Source organism: Crassostrea angulata, chromosome 3 (assembly GCF_025612915.1).
Source record: "Crassostrea angulata isolate pt1a10 chromosome 3, ASM2561291v2, whole genome shotgun sequence".
NCBI classification, from domain to species: Eukaryota; Metazoa; Mollusca; class Bivalvia; order Ostreida; family Ostreidae; genus Magallana; species Magallana angulata.
The window spans coordinates 36,808,195-36,826,331 of record NC_069113.1 but is presented as its reverse complement, the minus strand read 5'-3'; the positions used below and the strand labels follow the sequence as shown (position 1 = coordinate 36,826,331).

The 18,137-nt window shown below is 33.6% G+C and overlaps 1 protein-coding gene across 3 annotated transcripts in view; it reads right to left on the bottom strand.

Moving 5' to 3' along the window:
* LOC128176597 (adhesion G-protein coupled receptor V1-like) overlaps nucleotides 1-18,137 on the bottom strand; it is a 100,058-nt gene that overhangs the window by 2,267 nt on the left and 79,654 nt on the right. For all 3 annotated transcript variants that reach the window (XM_052843030.1, XM_052843032.1, XM_052843031.1), the window contains exons 92-105: nucleotides 17,923-18,030; nucleotides 17,272-17,439; nucleotides 17,072-17,155; nucleotides 14,344-14,407; nucleotides 13,742-13,822; nucleotides 13,207-13,310; nucleotides 11,810-12,014; nucleotides 11,519-11,626; nucleotides 10,388-10,528; nucleotides 6,535-6,616; nucleotides 5,476-5,590; nucleotides 3,877-4,034; nucleotides 2,567-2,688; nucleotides 248-442 (exon numbers count right to left, since the gene is read on the bottom strand). In XM_052843030.1, coding sequence (XP_052698990.1) covers nucleotides 248-442; nucleotides 2,567-2,688; nucleotides 3,877-4,034; nucleotides 5,476-5,590; nucleotides 6,535-6,616; nucleotides 10,388-10,528; nucleotides 11,519-11,626; nucleotides 11,810-12,014; nucleotides 13,207-13,310; nucleotides 13,742-13,822; nucleotides 14,344-14,407; nucleotides 17,072-17,155; nucleotides 17,272-17,439; nucleotides 17,923-18,030 — 1,735 coding nt within the window. The remainder of the gene's footprint in view (nucleotides 1-247; nucleotides 443-2,566; nucleotides 2,689-3,876; nucleotides 4,035-5,475; nucleotides 5,591-6,534; nucleotides 6,617-10,387; nucleotides 10,529-11,518; nucleotides 11,627-11,809; nucleotides 12,015-13,206; nucleotides 13,311-13,741; nucleotides 13,823-14,343; nucleotides 14,408-17,071; nucleotides 17,156-17,271; nucleotides 17,440-17,922; nucleotides 18,031-18,137) is intronic.

Below are 18,137 nucleotides of genomic sequence, written 5' to 3'. Positions count from 1 at the left end.
TTTGCATTTTATTAAATTTCTAAAGACAGAATCATATAATTATTTAGTAATTTGCATGAATACCAGAAATTAAATCGTCCATATTTGTCCATATTTGTGGGGGCTGTATTTTGCTAAAGATTATAAGTCAAGATAATGACTTGTGTAAAACTCAGTTAACAGTAAAAGTAAACAGAAATTCAAAACAGCATGGAGGTTTAGTTCAGTACAACCTCACCCTCTTGGTGGGAGAGCAAGATACACCTACCTCATTGACCACGGAGGCAGTGGAGCCCTTGAGGCTGCCGATTTCCGTGGTGAAGGTGTTGTGGAAATCGGCGGGGACAGTGGTGCTTGGGTGGAGGTTCTCTGTGGACATGGAGTAGGCTCGTTTCTGGGGCTCCAGGCACTCCTGAACACAGGGGTTCCTCAGTACTGTGTAGAGGACAATCACCAGTAGAGCCTGTGTATCAATGGAGAGAGTAGGTAATCAGATAGAAAGAGAGGTTCTTTACAGACACTGTATTAACAATTGTAGTCCACAATGTTGCCCTCTTCAGTATAAAATGCATCTCAAAATCATTTACTTCAACAGAAACTATTAGCGTTTTAGGTTTACATCTTTAAAAAAAAAGGTTACCAACAATTTTTTTATTCAAGCTAATTTCACGCTGACAATGATGTATCTAATATACCAGTATCTTCAATTACAATAATAATTTTCTAATTATTTCAAAGTAAAATGTTGTTCATTTTTGCTTCTGTTAGCATGCAATCTTAATTGGTGCTGCATTTCCTTTCATTGATAATAGAAAAATACGGTAGTAAAATTACCATACACATTTTCAAAACTATTTCATGTTATGATTGGTATGCTATCTCATTTGGAAAGAATTTCTTGAATTTGATCAACATGGAACTAAACTGGAACCCTCAAGCTATTAGCTTGCAAGAAATTAAACAGCTAGTTAATTAATACATATACATAGAGCTAGATTGAGCTTGTGATTTCATCCTTTCAGAACAATTAATGTACTAATATTTTTCTAAAAATACCCCTAAGAAATAACTCGACAACCATGCCTATGGCTATGAAGATAAGAAAATTATGTAATATTTCACTGGTAAAAAATAACATAAAAATTAATGCACCTTCTTTGTACTAGTTGGTACTAAAAAGAAAAAAAACAAGTCGGTACTAGAAAAACAAAATATATACAAATGCTGCTGTATGCAAAACAGGAAAAGATATATTGGTTATTTAAGTAACAGTTAATTAAGCAATATAAAAAAAAATATAAACCTTTAAATATATGAATATATATTGGTAGTGTCAGGACGTCCCTGGTAGTGTATTTAAGTATAGATACATAGAACAGTGCATTTGATTTAAAACAATTGTGGACTGTTCTCTGCTGAGTTTGTTTTACATACACCATAATGATTATAAGTACTACCATTTCACACCTCGTCATTCTATTTGGTCCCCTATAAGCTTCACTTGGCACCAAATCTCACTCCAAAAAGTTTACCAAATTAACATATACTTAGAACATGTAAATATGTATACCGGAACCTAGACATTTTAAAGTTCAAAGTTTGACAAGGCTAATGGTGGACGTGTTCAGTAGAATCCTCCGCCATTTTCCTGTTCATTGTTTGTCATATATGTACCTGTGAGCCACATGGCTCCTTTGGTCAATAAAGACGATATGCACACTAGCTAAATTAAGTCAGTTACTCATGGTAATTAAACACCAATAAACATTCAGTGTGGGTTGAAAATAATTTCAATTACCTCCCACATGTTATTTACTTCAGAATCTGCAAATTAACACTTTAAAGTGCATATAATCTTTAACCATTGGGATGAGGACTTCATCGAAATGGCAAACAAGGAGTACATGTACTGCTAAATCCTAAATTGTTTTCTAGCCTTTGATTTCTGTTATGCTTACACAATTGCGTTACATGCATCTGCTGTTGACATATCCTTCAAATGAATGAATTAAAATATGATTATTTACAGGTACTATTGTCACTGCATGATTAGAATTCATATATGATAGATCTATAATACTTATGATTTTACATTTCAGCATTTTCTGCAAACCGATTGATTGCATGATTTCAAATGTTATATCAAGTAAAAAGTTAATGTAATCTTTTCTAAACCAGCTTAATTAGCTACGAGTGTCAATTAAATCATCAATGTCAAAGTACGATAGTATGACCTGATGACAAATTTTGTCAATTGAGGCCACATTACTTTTACATATTATACAATTACACTATTTTCAAGCAGTCCTTGCTTATAATGTTAATTTTCAAGAAAAAGTTAGAGATATATTCAGCAACTTGCAAATGCAGTAAGACGTGCTTACAGGAAACACACTTTATAACAAATTCACTCAAAATTCAGTTTTTATTCCCTTAATCTTAAAATTATATTTTAAAAATTAAAACAGATATTAAATAATAACACATTTTGGTTATATCAAACTTGTCCCTGGTGCTCTGCTATAACCATGTTTTATACTTTGTTGCGAATATTCCTTGTCTGCAATTAATGACAGCGTACACATACCTGAATGATATTGAAGATGCAGAACATGACTAGCATCCAGAGCTGACCGTAGGCCAGGTGTAGCCCTCCCCACAGCCAGGTGACGGTGATCACGAACCAGAAGCACAGCAAGGTACGGATCTCTGCGGAGGGGAAAGAAATAGTGACTATATTAATTATCATAAAAAATAAAACTTATTACATTCTTAATGCTTTTAAAATTGTCTTTCTGTCTGTTTATCAAAAAGGAATTATTTTTTTAAAATTTCAACATTTGTCATCAGTTTGAACAAAAGAACGAGTGTGAATGAGTGTGCTGTAAATAGATTCAATATATTTTTGCTTTCTTTGTAAAAAAAATTTTGTAATTGAAATTGTGTTCAGTGTTATTTGGAGATGGCCGGGCTCAACCACGTTACATTTGGGATCAAATGTACATCAATCAATCTTCAATACACGTAGTACCGGTACTTTATATAAATCACAAAAAACTGCACTCTTAGATGTTTATGTATGCATTAGAAAAAGAAATTTTTTTGTTTTAAGAATTTGGTAAACTTCCTTTAGTTGTAAGCTGACCAAAGTCCAATACTGGAATTATATCAGTCTGTAATATTGCATTTCAGTACAACTGAAGTTGAATTAGTTTGATTACCTTTCGTCGTATATCCACAGTATAAAATATATAATTCTTACGTCAGCAAACATCTTTTCATATAACTATGAGCTTAGTAAGAGCAACACTTTTTTTTTCAGAATTACTGTATACAGTGTTATTTTTGCCCCGTGTCATTTTTGCCATGTGTTATTTTTGCCCTTCTACACTACAAACAGTTTCACCCCATCTTGAATTCATCTAAACAAACTTATGTAAAAAGAGAGATAATTTAAAGCATTTGAATTTGCCCAGTCTTAATTAAATTCACCCACTGACAACGAGGGAAAAGGGGGCAAAATAAAACGGAGGCAAATACTTTCCTGTATACACTAACTTTTCTACATAATATTAAGACATAATATAGCATATGCATTAATATTATTATAACGTACAATGAAATCATGGTTACGTTCATATTTTCAATTTAACTGACTTTGTCAAAACTCATTTTCAAAGTTCCTAACCTCATGAATCAGCAGCAATAATTCACTTAATTAGTTTCTTAGACAAAAATTTACACCCTTCAAGGGAGAACATGCAAAAATGCTGAAAAACCTAATGCTGCAACAGCTTTGCTTTAATTGATGCACGTGTAATCAAAGAATATGCAATTATCGTCAGTTAACAAACAGAAAAATCCTATATAAGGTGTTAATAAGATGAACTTGTTTACCATTTATGTTGTATCTCCCTCGGTAGATGTCGTCGTATGCCTGCCATTGAGGGGTCACTTGGAAGGCTTTGACAAACACAACAGCAACAAACAGCAGGATCAGCAACACAGGAGCAATCACTCCTCCCAGGGCAGAATAGGAGTTTGTAATGAAGCACCTGTGAATTATAAGAGGTGTTTCATTATAGCAAGCTGGACCCATCATACTGTAAAGTACAGGGTTATTTTCACTGCAAACAGTTTCGCCTTGAATTTGCCAAGTTGAAATAGATACCCCATTTTTTATTAATACACTTATAAAATGTTTTTAATTTGTCTGCTGACAATAAAGACAAAATGGGCTAAAATTAAACAGGGACTGTATCCTAAATCATCTATTTTCAAATGATACTTCTAATTCACTATTAGAGTAACAGACAAGTGAACTGTTGGTCTAATATTTGATCATTTAAGAAATTCCAAGTACTGTACCGGTATTTGATACTAAAATCAGTAGATAAAGTATTCACGGTCAAATATAACTAATTCAAAGCTTTTGTGTTTTCATAAAGTTATATATCTGTATGTCACAAATATTAATTAATGTAAGAAATTTTAGTGTGCGATAATTTGAAATCAAAACCTTTCAAATTAGTTTACATAATTTCTCCCATGTAGGAGATGGGAAAAACCAGTGATAAACCTTTCAATTCTGTTTAATAAAAAAAAAAACAGCAATACTTAACCTGTTTTCTCAATGAATTCTTAAAGAGTTCACAAGGTACTAGTACATATTTCAGAGCTTTTGATGATTGTGTAATGCATTGTATAGTACATCATGTGATTTAAAAATTACCAGTCGATAATCTTAATGGCAAAGATCATATTCATTTACACCCGGGTTTCAATTTACAGGAAAAATCCCCCCTAAACCGATGGTGATATTTGTCAGAAGTCTGTACCTGCCATCCTCCACGGTTGAAACATTTAAGGAATAAGGGATCACATTCTTTGATATTTGCAGGAAATGTAAATTTTCTTCGACTGAGTGCTTTTGTCTATGATATAATTACAATTTTTTTTTATGGTTAAATAAAACAGTAATTGGCATGTAATCTGAAATGGATTAAATACTCACACAAAAACGAGGAAATAATGTTAATATACCATGACTTGTAATCATTTATATTTGTGGGGGTCAATGTTCGAGGTTAGCCAAAATTTTCCTGGTTTGTGGGTACGTAATTTCGTCGGTAGTGTAGCCGGGATAAATTTAATAAATATTAAACAATTGCTTGTATATATGTTCATGGGAATGTAAATTCATGGGCAAGGGATACCCACGAAAGCCACAAACATTGGTCCCCCACGAACAATGATGATTCCACAATATTTGTTTTTTTCATACAGGGACAAAGTTTCTTCCTACATGCTTGTTCTATAAAGATGTAAAAAAACTGAAGTGCTATCTCACAAACTTTTTTACTGAACTGTAAAACCAGAGATATAATCATTCATTTTATGTTAATTGAAATAATTAATCTGTTAGTAAATAAAATATGATTGGAGGGAAACATATATTCCATCCAAAAACTTTTATTCTGATCATCTGTAACTTACATTTGCCCATTGTTGTTGACATCTCCATATATAAAGTCCACGGGCATACCATACTGGTACTTGTACAAGATGAATGTTACCACATAAAATACTGCCACAATTCCTAAAGGAAGACCTGCAAAATAATGATTTAACATTAAATACTATGCCATAATCCCCAATGAGAGACCTGTAATAGTATGATATACTGTATTCACTGATTTTTTTTCTGTGAGGTAACAATAATTTCTTTGCAATCAAATTAAGGGGTAATTTTAAGGGTTAAAATACACTAATTAATATAGCCCGCGCCTCAAAAATCAACAATTTTGAGGTGTATTTAAAAAAAATTCATTTTAGTAAATCCATTTTTTTTTCATATATTTGAGAAAATGCAAGATTCTGGTTGCATTCAATTTTGGCCGTGGACCATCAATATTGGAAACCAAATCAGTATTGTATTACATGCTCTTCACTCATCGAGTCTTTTAAAAAAATAAAGATGCTACAGCAATGGCAAATTAAAGATCTCAAACCAATGGTTACCAAATAAATCAATACCACTAAAGCTAAAGGAGTAGCAAATGGAATTGCAATAGAATAATTTTTTGATTATCACTACACTCTGTCCCTTGATAACTTCAATTCACATTTTGCTTAAGTACTCCATATTCATGTTTACCTCAGGGTTCAAACAATGTTCATTCAAAAGTATGGTTTCAATACACAGCTAAAAAATATGATGTCTACGAGGATTTTGCATTGCAACAGACATTGAAAGTACCCAGATGATAACGTTGAAAAATTGTGCAAGGTATTCCAAGTGACTTCTGAATGGAGAAAAGATGTCAACATTTCCAATTATAAATCTCCATAAGAAATATTTTTTCAATCCTGTGAATTTTTCAGAGTGAAAAATGATAATGTGTCAATGAAGATATCTTGGGTATTTTCCCTTTCATCAGTATCAATAGTACTTCTTTCACAGATACTGCGGTATGTGTATTTTTAGTAAAAATCGTCCAAATGTGACAGTACTATAACTTGGGACGGACTATAGATGACTGATATCATACTCACCCCAGCCCAGCATGAAAAAGAGCACATATTTTCTGTCAGTATGTTCATCATTCATTACCAGAATCTTCCAGAAATTCAGTGTCTACAAATAAAATTTGTTTTATAATATACTTGATTGATTATCAAATAACAACTGAAGGTGGTATGGGACACTTCAAGATACATTTGTCTTTGTTTGTAATTGAAAGTATATCATAACACTCAAAATATAATGACTGTTAAAATTGTCCAAATTATACATAAAATTTTTACCATAAAAGCATTTCAAAAATACTAACTACGAGGGTCAATCAAAAAATACGAAGACAATGTGGCTGTCTATCATATGTTTTTCATGAAAGTCATACTTAACAGATTAATCTTTGCACCGACACTTATGTTATTGATATGCGAAGTTTTAGTCCATTTGATGAAATGTTATTTTTGTTACTCCTTTTTAAAAACAACATGTTTTGTCACCACGGCGCACGGTAACGTTCAAAACATGACGTCAAGATTAAACATGCACAGTTTATAGATATACCCCATCTTTATATCATGCTTAGTCTCTTGTGCCTTTCTCCTTCCAATTTAAAATGGCACTGAACCACTTAACATCTTATTTGCACACATTTGTTCGAGAATCATAAGTTAGTTCATTAAAGTTTTCATTTTCTTACCGTGTATTTCTTAGTTTACAGTAAGGATAACCCTGAACGTCGATTTACGTTACATATTTTTTGACCAAATATTTACAGATATTCTACTCTCTTTCGGACTGTTTTATATTCAAAATACAATGACCGCCACCCTCACAAAATTTATTACAGTTAAACACAAACTTGCAAATAATTATGGACTTATTTTTTGCACCACTGAGCATTTTCACAGCTTCTATCGGCTTTTTCCTGAGTTAGATCCATTTTATTTGTACTTCTCGTTGCGCCGTGACGTCCTGCGACGTCGATGTTTTTAGTCAACTCTAAAGAGGACTATCTGTCTTTAGTTACTAATATCTGTTCGACAAAACAATATATCCCGACAATATTTGGTACATAGAATACCATGACTATACTAAATTTGAAGTTTCAATATTATTTGGTTTTATGCCCAATTTATAGAGATATTACTTTCAACATTATATGGTTTATTGTTGACATAACACAAATTTTGACCGTGCGCCGTGACCTCATTTTTGCAGGATTAAATTCTAAATAATTCTTAGAAATAAAGAAATTAATTAACTTTTTTCCTTGCAAATTCTTTGAAACTATTGCTAAATTATGTCTACCAAATTTAGTAATGATACGACGTTAAGTAACATAACTATGACAAAAGTCTTCGTATTTTTTGATTGACCCTCGTAGATATCTGTGAGCCAATGCTCACTAGTGATACCCCCGCTCTGATGTGAATATGCAAAATAAGCAAAGTCAACATTTAACAGAAAGCTGGCATACGATTGGTACAGAAATATATCCCACAATATGGCATGCCTAAACAAATAGTGTGTTAAAATTTCAAGCATCTGCGTTAAATAGCTGCTGAGAAATCTTTGACGAAAATTTGTTTGAAAATTTTGGCTATAATAAACAAAGTCATCATTTAACAGGAAGTTGACGTCTGATTGTTACAAAAATATATCCCACGATATGGCATGCCTTAACAAACACTGTGTAAAAATTTCAAGCATCTGCGATTAATAGCTGCTGAGAAATCTTTGACGAAAATTTGTTTGAAAATTTGGCTAAAAATAAACAAAGTCATTATTTAACTATAAGTTGACGTCAGATTGATACAAAAATATATCCCACAATATGGCATGCCTAAACAAATAGTGTGTTAAAATTTCAAGCATCTGCGATAAATAGTTGCTGAGAAATCTTTGACGGAAATTTGTTTGAAAATTTTGGCTAAAAATAAACAAAGTACTCATTAAACAGGAAGTTGACGTCCGATTGGTACAAAAATACATCCCACGATATGGCATGCCTATACAAATACTGTGTAAAAATTTCAAGCATCTGCAATAAACAGTTGCTGAGAAATCTTTGAACAAAATTTGTTTGAAAATTTTGGCTATAATAAACAAAGTCATCATTTAACAGGAAGTTGAAGTCTGATTGGTACAAAAATATATCCCATGATATGGCATGCCTTAACAAACACTGTGTAAAAATTTCAAGCATCTGCGATTAATAGCTGCTGAGAAATCTTTGACGAAAATTTGTTTGAAAATTTGGCTAAAAATAAACAGTCATTATTTAACTATAAGTTGACGTCAGATTGATACAAAAATATATCCCACAATATGGCATGCCTAAACAAATAGTGTGTTAAAATTTCAAGCATCTGCAATAAATAGTTGCTGAGAAATCTTTGACGGAAATTTGTTTGAAAATTTTGGCAAAAAATAAACAAAGTACTCATTAAACAGGAAGTTGACCTCCGATTGGTACAAAAATATATCCCACAATATGGCATGCCTATACAAATACTGTGTAAAAATTTCAAGCATCTGCAATAAACAGTTGCTGAGAAATCTTTGAACAAAATTTGTTTGAAAATTTTTGCTAAAAATAAACAAAGTCGTCATTTAACAGGAAGTTGACGTCTGATTGGTTCAAAAATATATCCCACGATATGGCATGCCTTAACAAACACTGTGTAAAAATTTCAAGCATCTGTGATAAATAGCTGCTGAGAAATCTTTGACGAAAATTTGTTTGAAAATTTTTGCTAAAAATAAACAAAGTCGTCATTTAACAGGAAGATGACGTCTGATTGGAACAAAAATACATCCCACGATATGGCATGCCTATACAAATATTGTGTAAAAATTTCAAGCATCTGTGATAAATAGCTGCTGAGAAATCTTTGACGAAAATTTGTTTGAAAATTTTGGTTAAAAAATAAGCAAAGTCGTCATTTAACAGGAAGTTGACGTCCGATTGGTACAAAAATACATCCCACAATATGGCATGCCTTAACGAACACTGTGTAAAAATTTCAAGCATCTGCAATAAATAGTTGCTGAGATCAATGCGACAGTAATTTTTGTTACAGACGGACAGATGGACAGACAGACACACAAGGGTAAAACAGAATACCCCCTCTCCTTCGGAGCTGGGGTATAATTATGGACAATGATGTGCATCAAGTGATGGAAAATAATAGTTCACTGTGCCATTTGGGCCAGGTAAGCTAAAAATTGGTAAGTAAACATTCATCTTTGGTGTTAATATAAGAGCAAGGAAAGACTACATGTACTGAACTCATTTAGGCCAAATCTACTGTAGATTACTTATTTTTTTGCGAGTACCGTACCTTATTCCGCGATTCAACCGTTTTGCATCAAATCGCGTGAATATAAAATCCTGAATCCAAATTTTTATCATAGTTTTATTTAGTTTACATCTGTTCAAAAAATCAAAGTAAGATTTTAAAATCTGTAAGATGTGTTTCTAACGATGTTATAAAGATATTAATTCCTCACAGGAATCTACAGAATATATGTAGATCAGTTTCCAGATTTTAATGTTCTGTTAACTAAATCATTGAAACAGGTAACAATTGAAAGAAGTTTATTATTAAATATCATAATGGTTTAATTTTTTCACAATTCAACATATTTTTCCAATTTTCAAATAAGAGACCAAATTTCCAAAATTTCCAAGAAAAAAGACCCTGTCATTTCCACAAATGATGAGTAAAAACCGAAATTGATTGTTTTTCTTTAAAAATGCAACAATTTGATGCTTTGGTTTTTAAGGGTTCAATATGACAAACTCAGTTACAGGTGAAGTACTTTTTCACTCCATTTGCTACGGTCTCTTCACCAAAATTTCTGGGATACATAGTTGACTGCACTTACCTGTGAGAAAATCCAGGTGAACTGAGATAGAAAAAAGTAATGGAGAAATAATCCCATCACAATACAGCGGTAGTTATCCTGATCCAGAGTACTGACCAGGATCTCTGTGGGACTGGTGAAGGCTGCCACAATATAACAGAGCTGTAATAGGAGTAGCAATGATCATGAAACAATGTAACAAGGCTACCACAATGTAAAAGAGCTGTAACAGGAGGAGCAATGATCATGATACAATGTAAAAAGGTTGTCACAATGTAACAGAGCTGTAATAGGAGGAACAATGATCATGATACCATGTAACAAGGCTGCTAAAATGTAAAACTGTAATAGAAGAAGCAATGATCGTGATTCAATGTACCACAGCTGTAATAGGAGGAACAATGATCAAGATACAATGTCATAGCTGTAATATGAGGAGCAGTGATCATGATACAGCATAACAGCTGTAATAAGAGGAGCAATGCTCATGATACAGTGTAACAAAGCTGTAATGGCAGGAGCAATTTTCATGATACAGTGTAACAAAGCTGTAATAGCAGGAGTAATTTTCATGATACAGTGTAACAAAGCTGTAATGGCAGGAGCAATTTTCATGATACAGTGTAACAAAGCTGTAATAGCAGGAGTAATTTTCATGATAGAGTAATTTTCATGATAGAGTGTAACAAAGCTGTAATAGCAGGAGTAATGATCATGATACAGTGTAACATAGCTGTAATAGGAGGAACAAGAATAATGATACAGTCAATGTAATAACACGTATCAAAGTGGAAATGGGAGCTGCAATGAGCATGATAAAATGCCATAAGGCTGCTAAATGTTATATACTAGCTGTAATAAAGGAATGATGATCATGATACAATGTAACAAAGCTGCCACAAAACAACAAAGCTGTTATAGGAGAAGCAATGAGCATGATACAATGGAAAACTGGTTAAGTGACTTTTTTTTTTACAGTTTTCAAACAGACGGATGGACTGAATAAATTTTGACCTAAACTGGAAGAGTTATTTGCAATTACACTTCCCATGAGATTAGACATTGTTATGGGTAGCAAAGAACAAAGCAGTGCAAATAAACATTTATTAATAAAGATTACGAGTATAGGGTGGAAGAGGATAAGAAACTCACCTGAGTAGCAAAGCATGCAAACAACATGTGCATGAGTAGGCTCGCTGAGAACATGGCGTAGACTGTGGAGAACACATGGTGGACAATAATGGCAAGGAGCATGGCCATCTGTCAACAAAAGTCAGGCTTATAATGTAGCCCACAAACTCATTCTGATGTTTTTATTGCAAACTCAATGTTTTATAGCTATATACCAATAATTATTCTCGGAAACAAAACTATTGGTCAATTGTAAATTAACCAAAATGAAAAAGCAACAGCGGTAAAAATGTTCATATTCTTCGTACTGACCATGCAAATAAAACTGGCTACATAGAAGCCAGTGGGGTATCCGACTAGCCCGGGGTCTATGGCATTTGCTTTGACTGCGTAGTGAGTCAGATGTTTACAAGAGCAGTCCACAAAGTCATCCTGACCATCCTCTAGATTATTGTTGACTGTGCACACTCCCCTCGGGCTGATCCACTCCCTCACAGAGGTATCAAAATACACACACCTGGTGTCAAACAATGACAATGAAGACGAATTAGGGGGAGGGAAATACTTTAACAAGTTCATGTACTCATAACTGAGAGCAATAAGTGATGTATTTAACAGTTTTAATAAGAAAGTGTGAAATCTTTATGTTTTCATGCAGAGATTATGGATGCAGTGGTAAAAGGGATGATAAGCAATACAGCCCACAGTAGATTCATGGAAAAATAAAAATCCCCATTTCGTGCAAAATTTTGCATGTCACTGTATCAAAGAGACACTTGCATGCTCAATGACAATAACTCTTTTACCAAAAATAACAGGATAACATGGAATCTTGAAAATAAATAATTGGGGTATATATATAAGGAATCTGAATAATTCCCATTTACTTTTAGTCCAGTGCTCCTATTTTCAATAAACTTTACACATTCACAACTGATTACAGGTACAATATTCTCCTTTGGCAGCAGGTCATTTTACAGACCATTTACATGTGAAAGCAGGGCAATGTACCTAACTGTGGTCAAAGAGTGTTTTCAAAAAACATGGCAAAATGCTAATAGCGTTCCCAAGATAGATGGTTGTTTACTATAAATTCCTTATATTACGCAAGTACTTATTTCCGCGATCCCACTGTTTTGTATCAAATTGCGAGAATATAAAATCGCAAACGCTGATCATTCATCCACATTTCTTATAGTTCTAAACTCTCAAAATATACTGGCAAGATTTTAAAATCAGCGAAGGGTGCTTCTCGCGATTTAACGCGGATATAAATTCCTCGAGTTTAATTAGGAATTTACAGTACTTGGTGTGACAGTGCTTGACCTTTTACAATCTACTCATTTGTCACATTATATATATCCCAGTAAACGTGTTTGACACAAATTTGTCATAATGATGATTGTTTTTAAAAAATTTTAATTTGTAAGAAACAAAAAGTTACCCAATACCAGGAAAAATTTTGCTTTTACAGAGAAAAAAAAATGGCTTAAAAAATTAAAAAATTAAAAAAGTTTAAAAGTGCATGGCCGCTGATAAAAGTTACCAACATCATCCTTTGGTTTATTTGTCCGTTTTGCAACTATATACCATGTCATGAAAATATCTGCCCCTTTTTTCACCCTGTATATTAACCCTCTATACAAGATACCATGGTGTATTTGTTATTTAGCTATACCATGGTATAACTGTTAATTAAATATTCTTACTGAGCTGTCCGAGCTGCGATTCGTTTGTCTAGGGTGTGAATAAGGAAGCGCGCAGGAACTTCGCTGTAAGTGGAGGCTTTTCCCTTAACACCAAAGGAGATTACCTGAAATAGTTGGTGTTGATTAGAAAGAAATGATTAACTTCATTTCCTATAACTTTGGATTGCTTCATCAAACTGTTAACAGTGCAAAGTTAAGACATATTTAGTTAAGTATCAATCCTAAACGGCAATCTATGTTAGAGAATCAAAAGTAGTTCTGATCAAGTTCTGGTTTTTATCATTAATTGTAATTCTAATAAATTTTGAGTAGCTCTCAAATTCAGTTAATATTCATACTGTTCATGGAAAATACAACTAAAAGCATATAATTTAATAAACATTGTGGCAATCTATGGCAGAAGATCAAAAGATCTGATTTTAATCAGATTGAAGTTCCATAAAAATTGAGTAGCTATAGCTTTCAGTTGCAGTCCATAATACTAAAGTTCATAGACAATATATGTTAGTTAAAGAAATAAAGATTGCTTATTTACCTTGTTGGATAAAAGTTCTTTCTGGTCAGATTTCATGAACCATTGCTCGCTGTTATACTCAATGACATGCATGTCCAAACACTGAAAGACAAATATTTCATGCAAATCTGAGATCCTTTAAATTCTTAAAATATGATAGCAATATGATATTCATGGGGGAAAAAAGTAGTACTTTTTGACAATGTAAGTTGTACCTTACACAAAGAATTTGATTGAAGATTAAGTAAATTTTTGTTTTTAATTTGGCTGGAAAAATTCTTTATTACAATTCATTATTTATGGTTTGTTCATACTGGTACAAAATTTTACTTAAAAATTTGTGATAACAAATTTCATAAAAGACATCTTATATATCATTATCGGTATATACATGCACACATTCAGCACATTAACCTCTGTGTAGTAAAATTTGAAAGAACTTACCGGTACCTTCAAGCTTTTAATAACACATAATTGTTAACAATGAACCTAAATAATAATCTAGTAATAAGCAACAGATTTTACCACATTTCATTTAATGGTATTCAAGTATCATTAAAGATATTTTTAAGGAGCTATTTGCATAGCTGGGTTTTTCAGTGTCTTTGCTATTAGTTACTTACATCGCTGTCCACAGGAGTAGGGGGGTTAGGAATGGCAGACGGCACAGTGAACATATCACCTCTCCTGAAAACATTATAAATCAGAAGTTAACTAATATGGCTTCTGGAATACTTGTGGGCACCAATTTTTGTGGATTTAGTAAAACTTCACAGAATTGAGGACATTTGTGGAGAATGCATGGTTATAGGGCTACCAATAGAAAATGTGGTCAAGACATGTATATTAATACTTCAATGAACTTGACAATGAAATCCACAAAAATTGGTGCTCAACAATTGCAATAATGATAATACCGGTACTTCATGGATCTCTCAATGCTATTAGGCTCATAATGCCATGAGTGCCGAAACAAGGTTTCTCCTGGGCTATGCAGATATTGGCAGTCAAGGGACATAACTTTTTGATAGTGTGGATTCAACTATTGTTAACCTTTTATATTAGTTACAAGCTACATGCCTATGACAATTGTGACAGGAATATGCTCCACAATCAATGCTTTAATAATCATATTCAATTGAACATTTTATCTCATTCACTTCATGATTTACGAGTCTGCAAAATTAATGAATATCAGTTCATCATCCTGCATTTTAATGAACCTGTGCATTATCCATATATTATCATGACCAATGAGACATCATCTTCGCTAGCCAAGTGTCTGATTCATTTTTCTCATCTCCCTGAGAAATGAGAACAAGAGGCCCAGGGGCCACATCGCTCACCTGAGCAACAATTGCCTTAATTCTGATCAAATTAGCATTACAGTATCAAAATATCTTGACAACTAAGTACAGTAGATCTTGCTAAAAAAAATTGAAAATCTGCCAATTTTTATCCACCTCTTTCTTTTGGTAAATACCAAACCCCTTTTGTTGTTGTACCTGTAAGATGATTTTTCTCTTTTCCTATATACCCCCCCCCCCCCCCCATTTTGTTGCCCCACTTTTCTCTAGGGTATCATGGTTTCATCAAACTTATATCTGCATAACCTGTGCTTTCACACTAAGTACTGAGTTCTGGACAGAAAAACTTTCCCAGAATATTTTTAAAGATTTTCTCTATATATGTAAAAATTCAAACCGCCATCACGGCCCCGCCCTTCCACTAGGGACTGTGATTTTGAATTTACACTACCCGAGGATGCCTCTACACAAGTTAAAGCTTTTCTGGCTAAATGGTCTTTAAAAAGAAGATTTTTAAAGATTTTCTCTATATATTCCTATGTAAAACTTGATCCCCCAATTGTGGCCCCACCCTACTCCCAGGGATCATGATTTGAACAAACTTGAATCTACACTACCTGAGGATGCTTCAATTCAAATTTGAATTTTCTGGCCTAATAGTTTTTGATAAGGAGATTTTTAATATATATTCCTATGTAAAAATTGATCCCCCCATTGTGGCCCCGCCCTACCCCCAGGGACTATGATTTGAACAAACTTGAATCTGCACTACCTGAGGATGCTTCCATTTTAATTTGATCTTTTCTGGCCTAATTGTTTTTAAGAAGAAGATTTTTTAAGATTTTCTCTATATATTCCTATGTAAAAATTCATCCCCCTATTGTGGCCCCACCCTACCCCCGGGGACCATAATTTTAACGAACTTGAATCTACACTATCTGAGGATGCTTCCACTCAAATTTGAGCTTTCCCGGCCTAATAGTTTTTGAGAAGAAGATTTTTAAATATTTTCTCTATATATTCCTATGTAAAAATTCATCCCCCTATTGTGGCCCCACCCTACCCCCGGGGACCATGATTTGAACAAACTTGAATCTACACTACCTGTGGATGCTTCCATTTTAATTTGAGCTTTCTTGGCCCAATAGTTTTTGAGAAGAAGATTTTTAAAGATTTTCTCTATATATTCCTATGTAAAAATTCATCCCCCAATTGTGGCCCCACCCTTCCCCCAGGGACCATGATTTGAACAAACTTGAATCTACACTACCTGAGGATGCCTCCACACAAGTTTTAGCTTTTCAGGCCAAATAGTTTTTGAGAAGAAGTTTTTTGTAAAATACCAACAAATTTTCAATAATTCTCAGTTACCTCCCCTTTAAAGAGGGCGTGGCCCTTCATTTGAACAAACTTGAATCCCCTTCACCTAGTGGTGCTTTGTGCCAAATTTGGTTGAAATCTGCCCAGTGGTTCTTGAGAAGAAGATGAAAATGTGAAAAGTTAACGACAACGACTACGACTATGACAACGACAACGACAGACAACGGACAAATTGTGATCAGAAAAGCTCACTTGAGCCTTTGGCTCAGGTGAGCTAAAAACGAATCAGACACTTGGCTAGCGAAGATGATGAGACATGAACATGCTCTGCAATTCTTGCTTATATTATTATATTCATATTAATTATGCACATTTTCGCTGTAGCCCTGTTATTTATCTCAGATTTAACAAGTCTGCATGATTAATCAAATATTAATAAATTATGAATTTTAATGAACCTGTGCATTGTTCTATAATTTGTATGATGTAGGGAACAGCTGGTAGTTTTTGGCACCTATTCCTACGCACTGCAACTTGGTGACAAGGCACGTTTCAATATGACTATTTTAGGACTGGTTCAACACCTTCAAACTTTTCTGTAGGATTCATGTTAATATGGGTAACAATTTGACAACTCAGAACAGTTTGATCCAAAAGATTAGCGTAAACAATTAAATCAGAGGTCTCAGTGTAAAAGACAAAATAAAATCAGAGAAATTCTTACCGTGCAGAATACTTGTAGTTCAGAATTTGCTGAAGAGGCCATCTGGCTGCAGACATTTTGGCATAACTACACTCTAGGCTGCTTCTGTAATCATAAAATAAATTCCAAAAACTTAATCAATTATTATTAATAAAAGGTTTACAAAATAAGTCCATACTGTACAGGAATGGGAAGCATTATGAATTCTGGAGCTTGCTTACATTTCAGGGGGTGTGGGGTTGGGACACTGGGTTCCTGTGAGTGAGGCGTAGGCCAGGTTCTCCATGAGACCGGCCAAAGAATGGCGCCCTCGAGTGGAGTCTGCCTTGTTTGGGTTCATCAGATTACACAGCACGTTCAACAGCTGGTTCAACACTGGAGAGGACAGCCTGTCAATTAAGAAAAGGGATCATCAATGTACTGTGGATACAGTTTAAGTACCTTGAGGTCTTCTATAGTCTGACCTTTTTTAAAAAATTGTTTGGTTTTATCATTATAATTTGAAGAACATATGACCGATATTAAAATTTGAACATCAGAAGTTTTAATTATCACTAAAACTATGGTGTTATAACATACCTTTTAACAACAACTAAATAAATGTTATATATAAGGGCTGTTTAGTATATTTTTGGTAACTTTACTACGTGAATTTATGAAATTTGAATTTTCAAGGGGTGGTTAAGACCCTTCCACAACTGGCCCCCCCTCTAGATGTACATGTGTCTTTGCTTAGGTACAAGTAGAGCTAATTTGTTTGCCAAAATTTTACAAAATTCCATTAAATCCATTAATCATGAAGACAACCAACAACCCTTGGGTATTATAACTTTGTTTAATATCAGCATCCTGCAATTATTTATTGAACACACCTTCTCTTCAGGCCTTCATCAATCATGTCCTTCAGGATGTTTTCCACAAGCACCACCTCAGTCTGATCGAGAGGATTCTTGGCAATCTCATCCAAAATACTCAGAGTTCTGCAAATGGGGATAAAATATGATTGCAGACTAAAACAAAATTAAAATTTAGTCAAATAACAATTAATAAAGATATATATATAAACACTATAGGTGTGTCATCTTTG